Genomic DNA, 19,585 nt, shown 5'->3' with positions numbered 1-19,585 from the left:
CCCTTCACTTTAACCTTATGTCCTCTGATCCTGGATTCCCTTACTCTGGGCAAGAGACTGGAGGGGAGGGGGGGGGTGGGGACAAGAGGGTAACTAGAGGGGGGAGGGCCACTGAAGGATAAAGGGCATTTATGCTTCGCCAGAGGATGTAGGTGAGGTGCCAGATGAGAACTTTGCATCAGATTTAACCAAGGACACGGAGGTTAGTGTGATCAGTGTGGGGAATGCGAACATGGTAGGGCATTCTGAGATTAGGAAGCCTCTGGAACCATTCCTGACTCTAGTGGAAGATCACTACAAAAACCTCCCTAATCCCTACAGCCACCTCTTTCGGAACCCTGAGGTGCAGTCCATCTGGTCTAGGTGACTTGTCCACCTTTAGCTCATCCAGCTTCCCAAGCACCTTCTTAGTAATAAGCATTGCCCTCACCCCCACCCCCCAGAGTCTCTTGCCCAGAGTACGGGAATCCAGGACCAGAGGACATATGTTTAAGGTGACTGAAGGGGAAAAGATTTAATAGAAATCTAAGGGGTAACTTTTTCACACAAAGGGTGGTGGGTGCGTGGAACAAGCTGCCAGAGGAGGTAGTTGAGGCTGGAACTTGCCTCAACATTTAAGAAACAGTTAGACAGGTACATGGATCAGGACAGGTTTGGAGGGATATGGACCAAGTGCGGGCAGGTGGGACTAGTGTAGCTGGGACATTGTTGGCCGGTGTGGGCAAGTTGGGACGAAGGGCCTGTTTTCACACTATCACTCTATGACTCTTAACACCTGCCGTTGCTGTTCCTCCATCATTCCTGCTGGGGTCCCCTTCCAGTCAACTTTAGCCAGCTCCTCCTCCTTCATGCCTCCTTAGTATCATTTACTCAACAGTAATACCCATACCTCCGATTTCACCTTCTCCCCCTCAAATTGCAGGTTGGATTCTACCATGTTACGGTCCTTGGGAATCCTTCACCTTTAGCTCCCTCATCAAGACTGGTTCATTGCATACATCTAAACCAGAATTGCCTTTTCCTTAGTAAGCTGCTCTAAGAAGCCATCTCATGCGCACTCTCCAAATTCCTCCTCCTGGGGACCAATACCGACCTGATTTTCCCAGTCTACCTGCCTATTGGAATCCCCCACGCCCACTGCAACTTTGTCTTTTCTATTCCCTGATGTAATTTGTGCCCTACTTCCTGACTCTTTGCATCCCTCTGGTTCAAGTGCAGTCAACAGGTTTGTTTTCAAGGGGACATTGTACCTATCTCTGGAAGAATTTGCATTAAGTCAGGTTCCCCTAACTCAAGCTTTCTGTAACGAGAGGAGCCCTGAACTTTTAAACCCAAGTACCTGATCTTCAGAGGCCTGTATAGACCTCCCATCAAGGTCTTTTTAACCCTTGCTGTTTCTTAACTCTACCCACGAGCATTCTAAATCCCGGGTGCTGTCAGCGTGTGTGGAGTTTGCACACTACCCCGTGACCGCGTGGGTTTTCTCCGGGTGCTGCGGTTTCCTCTGGCATCTCAATGACGTGATGGTTTGTAGGGTAATGGCCCTCTGTAAAATTGCCCTTTGTAAAATAGAGTGTGCGGGGAGTGGATGAGAAAGTGGGATAGCATAAACCTAGTGTGAACAGGTCGGTGTGGGCCGATGGGCCTGTTTCCATGCTGTAATGCTAAATTCAACTACACTTATTCGACAAATCCAAAGTAATTTTTTGAACTTGTTACTGACAGAATAGATTGTGGTAAATTTGAACAATCCGAGGCCATATGATAGCGAAAATCCTGGGAATTATAATCCCCAGGGTTGTAGGGAGGGGAGGGAGGATAAAAAGCATAATTTTCAGGTTGCAAATAGTTTGGTGCTGAGGCTCCAGCTGTGCAACATCTGTGTCATTGATTCAGATGAGAGCATCAAGTATAACATATCCTTGCTGATGATTTCTTGATTAGTACGGGTGTCAGAGGTTATGGGGAGAAGGCAGGAGAATGGGGTTAGGAGGGAGAGATAGATCAGCCATGATTGAATGGTGGAGTGGACTTGATGGGCCGAATGGCCTAATTCTACTCCTATTCCTTATGAAATGATACAAAGCTAATGGGCTGTCAGAAAAGAGGCAGTTGGGTTTGGTGAAGGCGTAGAGAGGTGAAGACCAAGAAGGTGGCAGATGGAATACAAACTGGAAAAAGCACAATAATTGAAGATCAGGTACTTGGGTTTAAAAGTCCAGGGGCCGCTCGTTACAGAAAACTTGAGTTAGGGGAATCTGACTTCATGCAAACTCTCCCAGAGAATGGGGTACAATGACCCCTTGAAAATAAACTGTTGACTGCACTTGATCCAGGGGGATGCAAAGAGGCAGAAAGATTCTAAGGGGAGTAAGAGGCAACCATGGCTGACAAGGGAAGTTTGGAATTGAATAAAACTAAAAGAAAAGGTGTATAACATAGCAAAGAGTAGTGGGAAGCCAGAGGATTGGGAAACTTTCAAAGGACAACAGAAGGTAACAAAAAGAGCAATATGGGCTAAAAAGATGAGGTACGAAGTGAAGCTGGCCAAGAATATAAAGAAGGACAGTAAAATCTTCTTAAGGTATGTTAAGAGAAAAAGATTTGTTAAGACAAATGTGGGTCCCTTGAAGACAGAAACAGGTGAATTTATTATAGGGAACAAGGAAATGGCAGACGGGTTGAAAAGGTTCTGTTATTTGGTTCCGGCTTCACTACGGAAGACACAATCTCCCAGATTGGGACTGAAGGCTGATAAATCCCCAGGGCCTGATGGTCTGCATCCCAGGGTACTCAAGGAGGAGGCTCTAGAAATCATGGACGCATAATTTCTATAGATTCAGGATCAGTTCCTGTGGATTGGAGGGTAGCTAATGTTAGCCCACTTTTCAAGAAAGGAACGAGAGAGAAAACGGGGAATTATAGACCAGTTAGTCTGACATCAGTGGTGGGGAAGATGCTGGAGTCAATTATTAAAGAGGTAATAACGGCACATTTGGATAGCAGTAAAAGGATTGGTCCAAGTCAGCATGGATTTATGAAGGGGAAATCCTGCTTGACTAATCTTCTGGATTTTTTTGAGGATGTGACAATTAAATGGATTAAGGAGGGCCAGTGGATGTAGTGTATCTGGACTTTCAGAAAGCCTTTGATAAAGTCCCACACAGGAGATTAGTGGGCAAAATTAGAGCACATGGTATTGGGGGTAGGGTGTTGACATGGATAGAGAATTGGTTGGCAGACAGGAAGGAAAGAGTAAACGAGTCCTTTTCAGAATGGCAGGCAGTGGAGAGTGGAGTGCCGCAAGGCTCGGTGCTGGGGCCGCAACTATTTACAATATATATTAATGATTTAGATGATGGAATTAGAAGTAACACTAGCAAATTTGCAGATGACACAAAGCTGGGTGGCAGTGTAAACTGCGAAGAGGATGCTAGGAGGTTACAGGGTAACTTGGACAGGTTGTGTGAGTGGGCAGATGCATGGCAGATGCAGTATAATGTAGATAAATGTGAGGTTATCCACTTTGGCGGCAAGAACAAGGAGGCAGATTATTATCTCAATGGTGTCAGATTAGCAAAAAAGGAAGTGTTACGAGACCTGGGTGTCCTTGTACATCAGTCACTGAAAGTAAACTTGCAGGTACAGCAGGCAGTGAAGAAAGCTAATGGCATGTTGGCCTTCATAACGAGAGGATTTGAGTATAGGAGTAAAGAGGTCCTTCTGCAGTTGTGCAGGGCCCTGGTGAGACCTCACCTGGAATATTGTGTGCAGTTTTGGTCTCCTAATTTGAAGGATATCCTTGTTATTTGAGGCAGTGCAGCCTAGGTTCACGAGGTTAATCCCCGGGATGGCGGGACTGTCACATGTGGAAAGATTGGAAAGACTAGGCTTGTATTCACTGGAGTTTAGAAGGATGAGAGGGGATCTTATAGAAACGTATAAAATTATAAAAGGACTGGACACGCTAGAAGCAGGAAAAATGTTCCCAATGTTGGGGGGAGTCCAGAACCAGGGGCCACAGTCTAAGAATAGTGGAGGCTAACTCAGAGAGTTAGATAGAGCTCTAGCGCTAGTGGAATCAAGGGATATGGGGAGAAGGCAGGTACGGGTTACTATGGATGATCAGCCATGATCACAATGAATGGCGGTGCTGGCTCGAAGGGCCAAATGGCCTTCTCCTGAACCTATTTTCTATGTTTCTATCCTGGACGAGTGTCTTTAGAGTTCAAAATAACATGAAATTATTTATGCCAGATGTGTCTGAGTGAGAAAATGCCTAAAGGTTTAAACTGTGGTTTGATTAAAATGGATGGTCTTGTTGGGATTTTGTTGCCTCTACTGACAACTCCAGCTCCCACGGATAAATTGGTTTACAATCACTTCTCCGGAGTGAAATCCTGATGTAACTCGGTGGTTGTCGATATTTTAATGTTTGAGTGTTGGTGTTCACCGGAATCTTAGTGTTCTTCTTCAGTCTGAAGAAGGGTCTCGACCCGAAACGTCACCCATTCCTTCTCTCCAGAGATGTTACCTATCCTGCTGAGTTACTCCAGCATTTTGTGTCTAAAGTGTCCTTACAGATGGACTCTAGAAGTTAATTTGCAGGTAGACAGCTAATTGGAACATTGGAGACACAAGGAACTGCAGATGCTGGAATCTGGAGCAAATCACAAAGTGCTGGAGGAACATCATAGATACCGACTGACACGTTGAGGGAATGGGACAGATGACGTTTCCGATTGAGACCCTTCTTGAGACTGGTGGAAAGCTGGCTTTGTTGCGAGAGGGCTCGATGTATTCCTGTAATGACATGGGGTGCTGCTGTGAGACTGCAGGAGTATTGCGTACGACCCCGATCTCTCTACCAAAACGGTGAGAAGGAGAGCATGGTGAAAGGTCACAGATTGATTCCTGGCAATGCCGGTTGCCTTAAGGTGCAGTGAAGTAGGCTGGGTCCTCATATCTTGCTTGGGCAGCTTACAACCCAACAGTATGAATATCGACTTCTCTAACTTCAAGTAACCTTTGCTTTCCCTCTTTCTCTCTCTCTCCATCCCTCCCCCATCCTGGTTCTCTGACCAGTCTGTCTTCCTGATTAAATGTTATCTTTGTATGTTTCATTGTCACCTTCCCCTACCAAACGACGATCATTCCACACATTCCTTGATCACGTCCCCTTTGATGTCTCATTTTCACTCTTTACCCTTCCTTATCTCTGTGTGTCCCTCTCCACTGCATCTCAGTCTGAAGGGTCTCTCCCCGAAACGTCACCCATTCCTTCTCTCCAGAGATGCTGCCTGACCTGCTGAGTTACTCCAGCATTTTGTGTCTATATTTTTACTTCCTTGAGTTGAGAAGCAGGGTGGTGCACAAACTGTAACGTAGCTGGGCATGGTGAATGAAGGATATTTTTCCTGGCTAGGTAGATTAGCACATTATCAAAGGTATTAATGGAACTGTAAGATTAATTTTTAGTTCAGAGATACAGCGTGGAAATAGGCTCTTCAGGCCACCGAGTCCATGCTGACCATCGATCAGTCGTTCACAATAGTTCTATGTTATACCACTTTCTCATCCACACCCTGCACACGAGGTGCAATTTCACAGATGCCAAAAGTGGGCTCTTTAGAGAGAGAGAGAGAGAGAGAGAGAGAGAGAGAGAAGGGAGTTTTTGTTTTCATTTCTGGTAAGATGGTGCAGTTGTTTAAGCCTGATCTGTGCAGGGAAGCTGTCGGAGAGACATGACAGACACAGTGTTTACAGTAATTAGAAACTGGACACCTGGGACCACAATCTATTTAAATAGGGGAAGAGGAATCAAAGGAAATTGCGTCACTGACCCTGAACTTGAACTTTGTGGGGATTAAAAGCAGATCATGGGAGGAATAGATTGGGTAAATGCAGTCTTTGGCCCAGACTAGGGGAATCAAGAACCAGAGGGCGTACGTTTGATGTGAGGGGGGTAAAGATTTAATAGGAACCTGAGTGGTAATTGTTTTTTAATCAAAGGATGGTGGGTGTATGGAACAAGTTGCCGGAAGAGGTAGTTAAGGCAGGTGCTATCATACCTTTGAAGAAACATTTGGACAGGTACATGGAAAGGATCGATTTAGAGGGATATGGGCCAAGCGTGGGCAGGTGAGACTAGTGTAGATGGGGCATGTTGGTCGCGCGTGGGCAAGTTGGGCTGAAGGGTCTGTTTCTATGCTGTATGGTTCCATAATGTGTTTGGATTAATGGGTGCAGACAGCTTGATGGGGGCACTGGTGTCGCGCACACATCACAAACAGACACACTCACGCACTCTGCATCTTTATTATCACCATTGACACGATTATTATCTGAATGGTGTCAGATTAGGTAATGGGGAAATGCAACAAGACCTGGGTGTGCTTGTACATCAGTCACTGAAAGTAAGCATGCAGGTACAGCAGGCAGTGAAGAAAGCTGATGGCATGTCAGTCTTCATAGTGAGAGGATTTGAGTATAGATGCAAGGAGGTCCGACTGCAGTTGTACAGGGCCCTGGTGAGACCACACCTGGAGTACTGTGTGCAGTTTTGGTCTCCTAATTTGAGGAAGGACATTCTTGCTATTGAGGGAGTGCAGTGTAGGTTCACCAGGTAATTCCTGGGATAGTGAGACTGACATATGATGAAAGAATGGATCGACTGGGCTTGTATTCACTGGAATTTAGAAGGATGAGAGGGAATCTTATAGAAACATATATAATTCTTAAGGGATTAGACAGGCTGGATGCAGGAAAAATGTTCCCCATGTTGGGGGAGTCCAGAACCAGGGGTCGCAGTTTAAGAATAAGGGATTGGCCATTTAGGACTGAGATGAGGAAATACTTTTTCACCCAGAGTTGTGAATCTGTGGAATTCTCTGCCACAGAAGGCAGTGGAGGCCAATTCACTGGATGTTTTCAAGATTTAGAATTAGTTCTTTGGGCTGACTGAATCAGGGGATATGGGGGAAAAGCAGGAACATAGTCCTGATTTTGGATGACCAGCTTTGATCGTATAGAATGGCGGTGCTGGCTCGAAGGGCTGAATGGCCTACTCCTACACCTATTTTCTATGTTTCGCATGGTCCAGGACAGGCCTCTATGGGGAGGGGCGATCCTGCAGCAGCGGGGCGGGGGCTGAGAGATCCCAGCCCGAGGCCAATGTGGAGCCAGTGATGTCCTTCCTAAAATTAGGAGACCAAAACTGCACACAATACTCCAAGGGGAGGCTTCCCCCAGCCATAAGCCTTGCTTCCACGAGCCAGAGCTGTGTGCTGAGCACGTCTGCTTCAACTTGGGTGGACAACCCCTGAAGATAATGAAGTGCTTTATAAACAGATACTTACAGTATCTTAAGTAATGCTGCAAAGCCATTCTTCAATGCTTGGGCTATCCTTCTGTTGAAACTAGCAGTGATGGTCAGACAACATGAAAACAGGCCCTACGGCCTAACTCGGCCATACTAACCGTGATGTCTACCTGAGCGAGTTCCATTTGCCTGTGTTTGGTACAGATCCCTCTAAATGTGAGCCATCCTATAGATGTTGATAGCAATCATTTCCTGACACCCTCACGGCTCCCTAAAGATGTGGAGTGACTATCAGACGGGAACAGGAGCTGGGGCTCTTATCCTGCCCTCCCACAGTCCACACTGGTTCATCAGCCAATCTCCCCACTGCGGGATACTGTGGCAGGGCTTCAGAAGGGGGACCTGGAGACCATTCTGGCAGCAGACAGTTCATAAAAAATCCTTCCCCCTCCCCCCGAAGATAAATAATTGGCAGTGCCCACCCCAGCTCAACCTCTGAGTGTGAAATGTTAAGTTCAGTTTAGTTTATTGTCACGTGTACCGAGATACAGTGAAAAACTTTTGTTGTCCCCAGCGTTTGACCCCCAGAAACAAGCCTCCCTCGGTGTTTTCTGTTGCTTTCTGTTTGCGTTGGGGGTGTAGAGGCTTGGTGAGATGTAGCTTCCAGATGTTGAGTACAGAGACAAAGGTTGGGTTATGTAGACCCCATAAATAAGGCACAAAGCCGTGACCAAATATCCAGCGACTCAGATGCACAGACTACAGTTTTCATGGTGATCGGATGTAGGCTGAGTGATTTATACACTGGTGCGAATTATAATCTAGATTTTATGGTATTTGAACTATACAATACAAGTGGGTACAGAAAATAAATGGTAAGAACCAACAATATTGTTTTGGTACCAGACAAGACCCCAAAGCCTCAGTCACGTTTGCTTCATAACCGTTCAGAGTTTCAGTTCAATCAGCAGGACAAGGGTTAAAGGGGCCAGTTAAAACCATCCGTTGTGCAACTGTACACAGTTGTAGTCTGGCCAGCAGGACGTGGGAGGGTTAAAGTGCTAGTCACAACAGTAGTTGCGATAATAGTGTGGAGGGACCGTCCATTCAGTGGGGTGACGGATCCTTACAGAGCCAGTAGGCGTTCAGTCCCCTGTGCAACTGTGCGCATTACCCAGGGTCACTCCCTGTGTAAGTGCACAGTCACTGCTTCACTCAGGGCACCGACACCCAGCTGTGTAATTACTGAGCCATTGTTTAGTCAGGGTAAGGACATCTTCCCATGTAACTGTCCGCAATCACTACTGACGCAGTGACAATGAGGAATCGGTACGTGTTCAGTTTACAGTCACTCCAAGTATTGCTCTGTGGAACTGGAGGTGGCGTTAAAGGGTTTTGTGATTGAGAAGTATCGGCTGTCAGGAGTAGCCGAACAGATTAGATCTCTTTCCTCTGGAAAAGAGAGAGTTAAAAGGTAATCTTATCGCGGCCATCGAGATTACGACGGGGTTTTGCCAGGCGTACCGAGGGAATATGTCCATCAGTTGGGGGGGGGGGGGGGGGGAACAGGAGGACATAAATATCAGACATCCACTGATGAATCTACGTGGGGAAATTGGAGAGGGGTGGGAATGTGGAGCTCCTTCCCAAAGGGAGAGTGGAGGAGAGTAGGGCAGGTGGGTTTACTGGGGAGATTGGTTATGTGCGAAAGGGAAGAAAACTCTGCCGAAGGGTGGGACGAAGAGGGGTGGGCTGGGCTGGGCCTGGGTGGAGGGGGAACGATGGTGAGCCTCGGCAGCATGCTTGTGCGCTGTAGGTTGGATGAAATCCAGCGTCGGGGACGGTGTGACGGGTCAGGGTGCTGTGTGTCCAGGGTGCGGGTCATTCGCTGCGGAGTTAGTTTCTGCTCATTGACAAGGAGTTGGTTGATTGTAGTTTATGTCCACACAAGCCGCCCTGTCCCCAGCCTCTGTGTGCTGGGCAGTGTGTGTCCTGTCCCCAGCTTCTGTGTGCTGGGCAGTGTGTGTCTTGGCCCCAGCCTCTGTGTGCTGGGCAGTGTGTGTCCTGTCCCCAGCTTCTGTGTGCTGGGCAGTGTGTGTCTTGGCCCCAGCCTCTGTGTGCTGGGCAGTGTGTGTCCTGTCCCCAGCCTCTGTGTGCTGGGCAGTGTGTGTCCTGTCCCCAGCCTCTGTGTGCTGGGCAGTGTGTGTCCTGTCCCCAGCCTCTGTGTGCTGGGCAGTGTGTGTCTTGGCCCCAGCCTCCGTGTGCTGGGCAGTGTGTGGCCTGGTGCTGTGTGTTTGGGCTGTCCTGTCCCCAGCCTCTGTGTGCTGGGAGTGTGTGGCCTGGCCCCACCCAGTGTGTTTGGGCTGCCGGACACTGCAGTGGAACTGGGGCAGTGGTTCCCACTGATGACTGGGAGCAATCTATCCGTCTGTATCTTCACCGCCAGGCTGGGCCATTCAATACCACCAAGGAAAGTTCTGAGTGACCGAGACAGGGTGAACAGGAAGGATTTATTTCCCAAAACCAAGGAGGGTGGTGGGGGGGGGGGCAGAGATTTCCAGTAATATATATGGATTAAATGGAAGATGAGGAACAACTTGCCTCACCCAGAGGATGAGGAGATTTGAAGCTGTGCCATAAAGAGTGGTAGCATGGAGATCCTTGTTGTATTTAGAGTCCCTGGACTGACTGTTGCCAGGTTTGGAGAGCTGGGGGTGGGATAAATCTGTTTGGTTATTGACTGCCAGCACGGTCAGGAGGGGCCAAATGGCCTATATCTGTGCTGTGTTCCCTGGGATTCCAATGTGTGTTGAGTGATCCCCCCCACCCTGAGCCTGCACCCTTGGGTGTAGTGTGCTGCCATTCCCTCCCGGAACACCACACCCCAAAGGGTCTGGCACATGGTCTTTTTGGTTCAGTTTGCCCTTGGGGAAGTGAATGGAGGAGGCTCTGGTGTGGAGATCCCCAGACCACAGGCACTGGGGACAGGGAGCTGAGGGGAAAGGTGATGTAAAGGGGCCAGGCAGTGACAGCCCCCCACAGAGGGACAACCGGGCACGAGGGGGTGACGGGGGGGTGTGTAGGATACACAGTTTGCCACTGAACTGCAGGCTCAGTACTGACTACTGCTCAGATGGCTCACACTGCTGGACTCCATGCAGACACTCCACGTTTCCTCTCCCTACCGTTACACCTGTTGTATGTGAGGCCTCTGAACAACAGTAACTCAGTCCCAGGTAGTTACCACCACATGCAGTGAGTAGATATTTGTTTCTTGGGGGTTGTTTGTTTTTTTTTTTGTCCCTTTCTGCGAAGGATTCTTCTTGTGTTTAAACTACTGACTGGTGTTGGCTGGCTTTCTCGAGGTACTATGGTTCGATGGTGCCCACTCTGTTCTTGCTGCCTCCCCCACCCCTCCCCAAGTCCCCACCGCCCTTACTTCTGTATCTGAAATATAAAGAGCCTCAGGTTAATGTTTTTGGCCGCGAGCAGTTTGTTGCATTCGACTGAGTCTATGATAGGCAGCGGCAAGTAGTCTGTTTCGTTGCTCTCGTTGGTGAAAGCGAAGTGGTAGATGACGGGGTTGATTTTGACATCGTCGTAGGGGCCTTTCAGGAGGAGGAAGGAGCACTCCATGGGCGAGTTGACCTTGCTCTTGAGGATGAGCTGGAATGAAAGGGTGCGCTTGCAGGAGAGGTTGGGGTTGCGTTCGGAGTCGTTGACACGTGCCTTCAGCACCCACGTCTGGTTGAGCACTGTGAAGCGGGGCGTCTCGTAGTACAGCCTGGTGATGAAGTCATCCGTTCGGTAAGGCCGGAACTGGACTTCTGCACAAGAAGCAAACGACAGTACGTAAAGCACGCAGTCCCTGCCCCTCCAAATCACTCACAAAACAACTGGACAACGCACTCACACATTCTGTGGGCCATGCACTTGACTGGGGGATCGGCAAACCGAGGCTTGGGAACCATCTGCACCACAGATATCGAACGGGTTTAAGATGGTGGGAGGGATAGACAATAGACAATAGGTGCAGGAGGAGGCCATTCAGCCCTTCGAGCCAATGTGATCATGGCTGATCATTCTCAATCAGTACCCCGTTCCTGCCTTCTCCCCATACCCCCTGACTCCGCTATCCTTAAGAGCTCTATCCAGCTCTCTCTTGAATGCATTCAGAGAATTGGCCTCCACTGCCTTCTGAGGACATCTTTTTTATATTTCTCCTCATTGCCTATCACTCTTCTCTACTCTCAGTGATATCACACATGCTGGAGCACTTAGTCAGGAGCCCCTCTTAAGTACATAAGTTATCGGAGCAGAATTAGGCCATTTGGCCCTCTTGTGCCCTACCTGGCAAGGTTAAGCACCAAGCCAAAAACACAACTGATGGAGGAACTCAGCGGCTTCTGTGCATAGATGCCGTTTCGGGTTGGGACCTTCTTGAGGCTCATGACTTCTTTAGACTTGGATCAAGACTGCGTTCTACTGAGGGGTGGTAGCAAAAGACAGAAGATGTGAAAGATGATAGGTGGGGTGGTGACCCAGTGACAGGGAAGGGCACCAGTGGATCGTGAGGATGCCAGTGTGGTTTATAGTCGCACCTCAGTCTGGGGAGAGTGACCGGGGTGGGGAGGAGAGGAGACCAGTGTTCACCTGGTACAATTACACAGGACGGTTTGTGGGATGTTACGTTCGATCCTCAACCACTGAACCAAGATCTCGCAGTGTGGAGGATGCTGGTGGAGAAGCTGGTGGGTGGTTGGGCAGAATGTGGCCTGGTCCCTGGTCAACAGTCTCTACAATCATGCTCCTACCCGGACCGTGACAGGTCAACAAAGAGCACATGGAAACCATGGATCACCTTCCCTAGTTGGGGCGGCACAGTGACGCATCTGTCCTTTGCTTCCCACTGTTTTTGAATAAGGGCATCACAGTTTTCCGATCATGCAGTGCTTCTCCGGATTGGAAGGATTTTGGAAGAATGTAGCCGATACATCCATTGTCTCTGTAGCCACTTAGATTCATACAGCATCGTAACAGGCCATTTTGCCAAACCTTGGACGCTGGCCAATAGACCCAATCTAAGCTAATCCCATTTGCCCATGTTTGGCCCATATCCCTCACCTAACCATGAACCTGTCCTAATGTCCTTTAAACATTATTATTATACTTGGCTCAACTACCTCCTCCTGCAGCTCATTCCGTATACCCACCACCCACTGTGTGAAAATGTTGCTTCTCGGGTACCCATTAAGTTATTCCCCTCTCACCTTAAACCCATCTTGATTCCTGTACCCTGAGAGGGGGGGGCGGGGAACTCTGTACATTTACCCTATATATCTCCCTCATGATTTTATACATCTCAATATCGTAGGATTCAAGACGATGGGCCAGGTCTCCGTCCCATTAGTCTGATCCATTAGCGATGATGTTATTGAGCATTATTCAATATTAATGGATTATTTGCTGTATTTTCACATAGACTGTTGCAATACATCTGTTTAAACCCTGTGCCACATCCTTGCTCCCCATAAACAGTATCCCCAGCCTCTCGCCTCTCTCTTCCCGTTTATAAGTTCATGTTCATAAGTTCTAGGAGCAGAATTAGGCCATTTGGCCCATCAAGTCTGCCATTCAAGCATGGCTGATCTATGTTTCCCTCTCAACCCCACTCTCCTGCTTACTCCCCATAACCGCTGACATCTTACTAATCAAGAATCTGTCAATCTGCGCCTTAAAAGTATCTACTGACAGCCTCCTGTGGTGATAAATTCCACAGATTCACCACACTCGACTAAAGAAATTCCACCTCATCTCCTTTCTAGAGGAACGTCCTTTTATTCTGAAGCTCTGGCCTCTGGTCCACTAGTTGAAACATCCTCTCCACTTTCACTCTATCCAAGCCTTTCACTATTTTTTAATGAGGTCCCCCCTCATCCTTCTAAACTCCAGCGAGTACAGGCCCAGTGCTGTCAAACGCTCATCATATGTTAACCCACTCATCCCTGGGATCATTCTCATACTCCTCCTCTAGACCCTCTGCAGTGCCAGCCTCGGCTTTCATTGTTTGTTTTTATATTTCTCATTGGTACAGTTCATCTAGTACGGTTTATCATAGCATTAAAGTGAGAGGGGCAAAGCATAATGGCGATGTGTGGGGGAAGTTTTTTTTACACAGAGTGGTGGGGGTCTGGAATGTGCTGCCAGGGGTGGTGGTGGAAGAGCAGACGTGGTGGGCCAAAGGGCCTGTTTCCATGCTATATCTCTAAGCTTATCTCCTAAAATGCCAGCAACGTGGGCCTATTGTCTAGATAATAAATGTTGTCTCTGGCCTCGACTCCAACCTATCTGGTCTCTCCTTGTAACTGAAGTGTAGTGTTCCAAACATCCTGGTGGATTTGCTCTGCCCCCCTGTGCAATGCAACCTGACACCTACACAGTACTCCAGCTCAGGTTCACACACTGGCGTGTAACATGGGGACAGGGTAACAGAGGGGAAGGGTATCATTCTGGCTGGAGGTCTGTGACCAGTGGTGTTCTGGAGGAATCTGTCCCATCCTTTCAAACCCTCCAGTCCCCAGTAACTCATTGTGAATCTTTTCTGCATCTTTCTAGCTTAATGACATCCTTCCTGTAGCTGTGCAGGAAGGAACTGCAGATGCTGGTTTAAATCAAGGTAGACACAAAATGCTGGAGTAACTCAGCAGGACAGGCAGCATCTCTGGAGAGAAGGAATGGGTGATGCTTCGGGTCGAGACTGAAGAAAGGGTCTGGACCTTGAAACGTCACCCATTCCTTCTCTCCAGAGATGCTGCCTGACCCGCTGAGTTTCTCCAGTATTTTGTGTCTACCTCCTTCCTGTAGCTGGGTGACCAGAACTGCACAAGCTACTTCCTGTACAGTTTCACCTATGTCTTGCACAGCTTTAACACGATGTCCCAACTCTCGTACTCGATGGCCAGACTGATGAAGGCCAGTGTGATAAATGCTTCCTTCACCACCCTGGTCACCTCTGTTGCCACCTTCTTGGATCTGTGCACCATGCCCCTGGGGCTCTCTGTTCTGCAACACTCCCCTGGCCCCCTACCATTCACTGTCTTAGTCCTCCCTTAGTTTATCTTGCCAAAATGCAACACCTCACACTTGCCGGAGTTAAACTCCATCTACCATTTCCTGGCCCACTTCTCCAAGTCTTCTAGATCCTGTTGTAATCATAGACAATCATCATCACTGACCTTCACACTGCCAACGTTGGTGTCATCTACAAACTTACTAACCACGTTTAACAAGGCTCTCGTCCGAAAGGTTAATATAGCAACCCAAATAACAGTGGGCCCAGCACCAATGTCTGTAGCACAAGCCTCCAATCTGAATTATAACCCTCCACTGCACCATCCACTGAGCTCATTTTGCTCTGCTCATCTCACCACCTGATCAATTGCATTTTTTTCAGCCTGAGATTTACCTCCTCACTGTCAACACCACCATTAATTGTCGTGACACTGGGTCACACTGAGGAGAGGGAGCAAAAGGTGGAAGATGTGAAAAATAACAGGGGGAACTGTGACACAATGGCAGGAAAAGGAATCGGTGTAGGGATGGATGGGCCGTGAATCCATGGGATGCCAGTAGTTCACAATTACTCCGGTCTTCCAAGCTAGGCCTCTCTATACTTGGCAGGATTTGATTTCATCTGCCATCTCTGCCCCATCCAACCAACAATCAACACCATCCTGTAGCCCAACTACCTTCCTCACTATCAACATCACTGCTAATGACTGCAAATTAACCACGAATACTTCCCACATTTACACACGTGTGTAGTTACAGTAAGTAACACACAGTAAGGGGGTGTGTGCCAATCCTTGTGATTGCAATAAACATGCTTCACCATCACCCTCTGTCCCTATTACCAAGCCAGATTTGGATTTGGAGACGGGAGACTGCTGATGCTGCAATCTGGATCTCAGCAGGTTGAGCAGTATCTGTGTGGTACAGGAACCGTTGACGTTTCGGGTCAAGACTCTGCATGTGGAAACTGTTTTGGGTGGAAACATCAACAATTCTTGGGCAGCATAGATGAAGTGTATCGAAGGAGCTGAGGTGTGACACTTTCACTCAATCTTTTAACCCCGCAGATGCTGCTTGACCCACCGAGTTCCTTCAGCAGTTTGGTTTTTGTTGCTCGATTTGACTCCAATTTTCCAACTTGCCCTGGTCCCTGTAGATTCTAAGCTTTTGTACCAGCCTTAGATGTGGGACCTTGTCAAATACCTTGCTGTGGTCGGGTGGTCGGTGTAGACCACGCCAACTGCACTGACCTCATCAGAACCCCTTCTCACTTTTATGAATAAGTTGGCTAAACAGGATCGTCCTGTGTCAAAGCTGTGTGATTAGCTTTGATTAATCTGTCGTTCCAGGTGCAAATGAATGCTGTCCTCAGTGTTTTCCTAGCATTGGCAGTGATCTCTCGGGTTTAGAGAAGGCAGTATGGAGAGAAAAAGAAGTGAATGGAAGGATTAAAACATATTCCAAACCTCCCTGTTCACGGATCACAATAGACTGAGCCGTTCTGCCCACTGCAACAATGAGTAGAAATCTCCACCTTCTCATGCAGTCACACAGCACAGAAAAGAGACCCTTCTGCCCAGGGTGGAAATGTCAAAAACTACAGGGCATAGCTTTCAGGTCAGAGTTTAAAGGAGATGTGCGTGGCAAATGTTATAAGAGTTGTGAATCTGTGGAATTCTCTGCCTCAGAAGGCAGTGGAGGCCAATTCTCTGAATGCATTCAAGAGAGAGCTGGATAGAGCTCTTAAGGATAGCGGAGTCAGGGGGTATGGGGAGAAGGCAGGAACGGGGTACTGATTGAGAATGATCAGCCATGATCACATTGAATGGTGGTGCTGGCTCGAAGGGCCGAATGGCCTACTCCTGCACCTATTGTTTATTGTCTATACACCATGGTGAGTGCCAGAGGTGGTGATGTGGGCAGATCTGATAGTGGTGTTTAAGAGGCTTTTAAATAGTTGCAGGGAATGGAGGGATATGAATCTCCTGCAGGTGGAGATTAGTTTAACCTGGCCTCATGTTTGGCACAGACATTGTGGGCCAAAGGGCCTGTTCTGCTGCTGTACTATTCTGAGTTCTTTGCCCAACAAGATACCCCATCCAAGTTTGTCCCATTTGCCCATACTTGGCCCATATCCGTTTTAACCTTTCCTGTCCATAAACTGTACAACTCCTCAGGTCAAAAGTGATAGGGGTAGAATTAGGCCATTCGGCCCACCAAGTCTACTACCACCCTTCAATCGTGGTTGACGATTATCTCCCTCCAAACCCCGTTCTCCTGTCTTCTCCCCATAACCCCTGTCCTAATCAAGAATCTATCTATCTCTGCCTTAAAAATATCCATTGATGGCCTCCACGTTCTTCTGTGGCAACGAATTCCACAGATTCACCACCCTCTGACTAAACAAATTCCTCCGCATCTCCCTCCTAAAGGAACGTCCTTTAATTCTGAGGCTACGATCTCCGGACCTAGACTCTCCCACTAGTGGAAACATCCTCCCCACATCCACTCTATCCAAGCCTTTCACTTTTTGGTAAGTTTCAATGAGGTCCCCCCTCATCCTTCTAAACTCCAGTGAGTACAGGCCAAGTGCCATCAAACGCTCCTGGTATAACAGAGAGTTGGTCATAAACAGACGGTAGAGGCTTGAGTCGATGCCTGTGTAAAGGTGTGTTGCCAGTGCTGCTGTACTGGTGACACAGTCAGGGGGTGGATTAGCGAAGGAGCAAGGAGCCTAACATGGACAGGCTGAAAATGGGACGGGTGGGAACAGGCACAGGGAAAGGCTTGAGCCTGCTTTCCTGTTCAGTCAATCCCTTGGCACCTCCCCTGAGCAAATATCTACTCATCTCCACCTTGACCCTCTGCACCTATTGCTGATTGTTGAGGAGACTTTACGGACACATTTACTGATATCGGCCACATCAAATCCTCAAATGGGCAAACTTGTGCTTTTGGGTTACGAGTCTGATAAAGTAACCACTAAATCCGAGTACTCTAACATCATTTCAAATCTCGCTCTGAATTAAGGCAGGTATTGATTTGGACAATGGGTAAGCTGGCAACTGCTGGAGTCTATAGGCTTTGAGCTGGCCAGCTCTGTCATATTAGCCAAGCTAGTAAAAGATCAGACACCTCTTTGTAATGTCCCTGTGTGTGATAGATCAGCAGAGAAAGTTAACATTTAGCCAGCATCATGTATTGTCTTTCTGCTGACTGGTGAGCATGCAACAAAAGATTTTCACTGTTCCTCAGTAAACTAAACTAAACTTATGTTCCCTCGTCTTCTCATGCTTCAATGAGTCAAAAATCGGAAAGGGTGCAGAAGGGATGCACCAGGATATTGCCTGGACCTGTGGGCTTGAGTTCCAGGGAGAGGTTGGAGAAGCTGGGACTTTTTTCTTTGGAGTGTAGGAGGCTGAATGGGTGATCTTATTGAGATGTACAAGATCATGAGGGGGATAGAGTGAACACTCGGTCTTTTTCCCACGGTTAGGATTCTAAAATTAGAGGACATAGGCTTAAGGTGAGAGTAGAGACATTTAAGAGGGATCTCAGGGACAACTTTATCATTCAGAAGGTTGACTGTAACTGGAACAAGCTGCCAGATACAATGATGACTTTTACAAGATATTCGGAATGCGTTTCTATGTTTTTTACACTGAGTATCAGATCTGAAAGAGAATTTTAAGCTGCTTTGCTAACCTCTCAAATAAAAACCAGACAAAAAGCTGTAAGTACTCAGCTGGTCAGGCAGCGTCGAGAGACCACTGACCTGAGATTTAAACCACTTCTGTCCTGACCTAGTGAGTATTTCCAGCATTCTTTATTTAATTCCAGAGTTGCAGCATCTGCTGTTTGCCCACGTTGATGAAGGTCACTGTTTTACATGATGGACACACCCAGGAAACGGGAAGAGGGAGAAGATGCATGTTCTTGTCCAATGAGGTGTGGAAACAGTTGTCAGGCAACTGCAAATGGAGTGCAGAAAATGGGGTCCCAGAGCTTAAACAGTGTGTGAGGCCCCAGTGAGTTTAATGGGAGTGTGGGGATGTGGGGCCATGGAGAGTTTAACGGGAGTGTGGGGATACGGGGCCATGGTGAGTTTAATGGGAGTGTGGGGATACGGGGCCATGGTGAGTTTAATGGGAGTGTGGGGAACATCACCATGGTGAGTTTAATGGGAGTGTGAGGATACAGGGCCATGGTGAGTTTAATGGGAGTGTGGGGATGTGGGGCCATGGAGAGTTTAATGGGAGTGTGGGGAACATCACCATGGTGAGTTTAATGGGAGTGTGGGGATACAGGGCCATGGTGAGTTTAATGGGAGTGTGGGGAACATCACCATGGTGAGTTTAATGGGAGTGTGGGGATGTGGGGCCATGGAGAGTTTAATGGGAGTGTGGGGAACATCACCATGGTGAGTTTAATGAGAGTGTGGGGATACAGGGCCATGGTGAGTTTAATGGGAGTGTGGGGATGTGGGGCCATGGAGAGTTTAATGGGAGTGTGGGGAACATCACCATGGTGAGTTTAATGGGAGTGTGGGGAACATCACCATGGTGAGTTTAATGGGAGTGTGGGGAACATCACCATGGTGAATTTAATGGGAGTGTGGGGATACAGGGCCATGGTGAGCTACATGCTAAACCAGCGGTATTTGTAAATAATGAGAGAGCAGATTATCGGAGTTGCAAGTGGACATTTACTGTCAATGGATTGTCCAGGGGATGGTATTTCCTTGTGGGTGTTTGATATCAGAGAAATAAATCTCAGTCCTGTAGAGATGAGTGCCACCTTTGTTCCTTCAAGCTGTCGTGTACCCTATCCTAGTTTCAGAGAGGATCTCACCGCACTGGAGCCTGTTTGGAAATGCCCGCTCTGTTGAAATGTTCTCAAATCCACCCCACTGCCCTCTCCTTTCACTGTGGCTCTGTAAATTGAGAGTTATAATTATTTATTACATTTCTTTCTTTGCTGCTAGGTATGCTTGCATCATCATTTTGGGCAGTGAATCGCAGACTGCAACTGCTTGCAGTGTCCAAAATGTCATCGTACTCTGATTCTTTTGCTAGTCACCTTTAGTCTGTATTCTCTGGTCACTGCCTAACCACCACAAGAAACAATCTCATTATTAAAAAGGCATCACGATTCCAGACACATATAATATCTCTCCTTAATCTGCGGTAAGGA

The 19,585-nt window shown here is 47.8% G+C and overlaps 1 protein-coding gene across 2 annotated transcripts in view; it reads right to left on the bottom strand.

Moving 5' to 3' along the window:
- Positions 1-10,550: 10,550 nt before the first annotated feature.
- Positions 10,551-19,585, bottom strand: part of zftraf1 (zinc finger TRAF-type containing 1) — a 116,935-nt gene continuing 107,900 nt past the window's right edge. For both annotated transcript variants that reach the window (XM_078425736.1, XM_078425746.1), the window contains one exon: positions 10,551-11,148. In XM_078425736.1, the coding sequence (XP_078281862.1) occupies positions 10,757-11,148 (392 nt within the window). In that variant the 3' untranslated portion in view covers positions 10,551-10,756. The remainder of the gene's footprint in view (positions 11,149-19,585) is intronic.

The sequence above is a fragment of the Rhinoraja longicauda genome, chromosome 2 (assembly GCF_053455715.1).
Source record: "Rhinoraja longicauda isolate Sanriku21f chromosome 2, sRhiLon1.1, whole genome shotgun sequence".
Lineage (NCBI taxonomy): Eukaryota > Metazoa > Chordata > Chondrichthyes > Rajiformes > Arhynchobatidae > Rhinoraja > Rhinoraja longicauda.
This window is presented reverse-complemented; position numbering and strand designations above follow the sequence as displayed.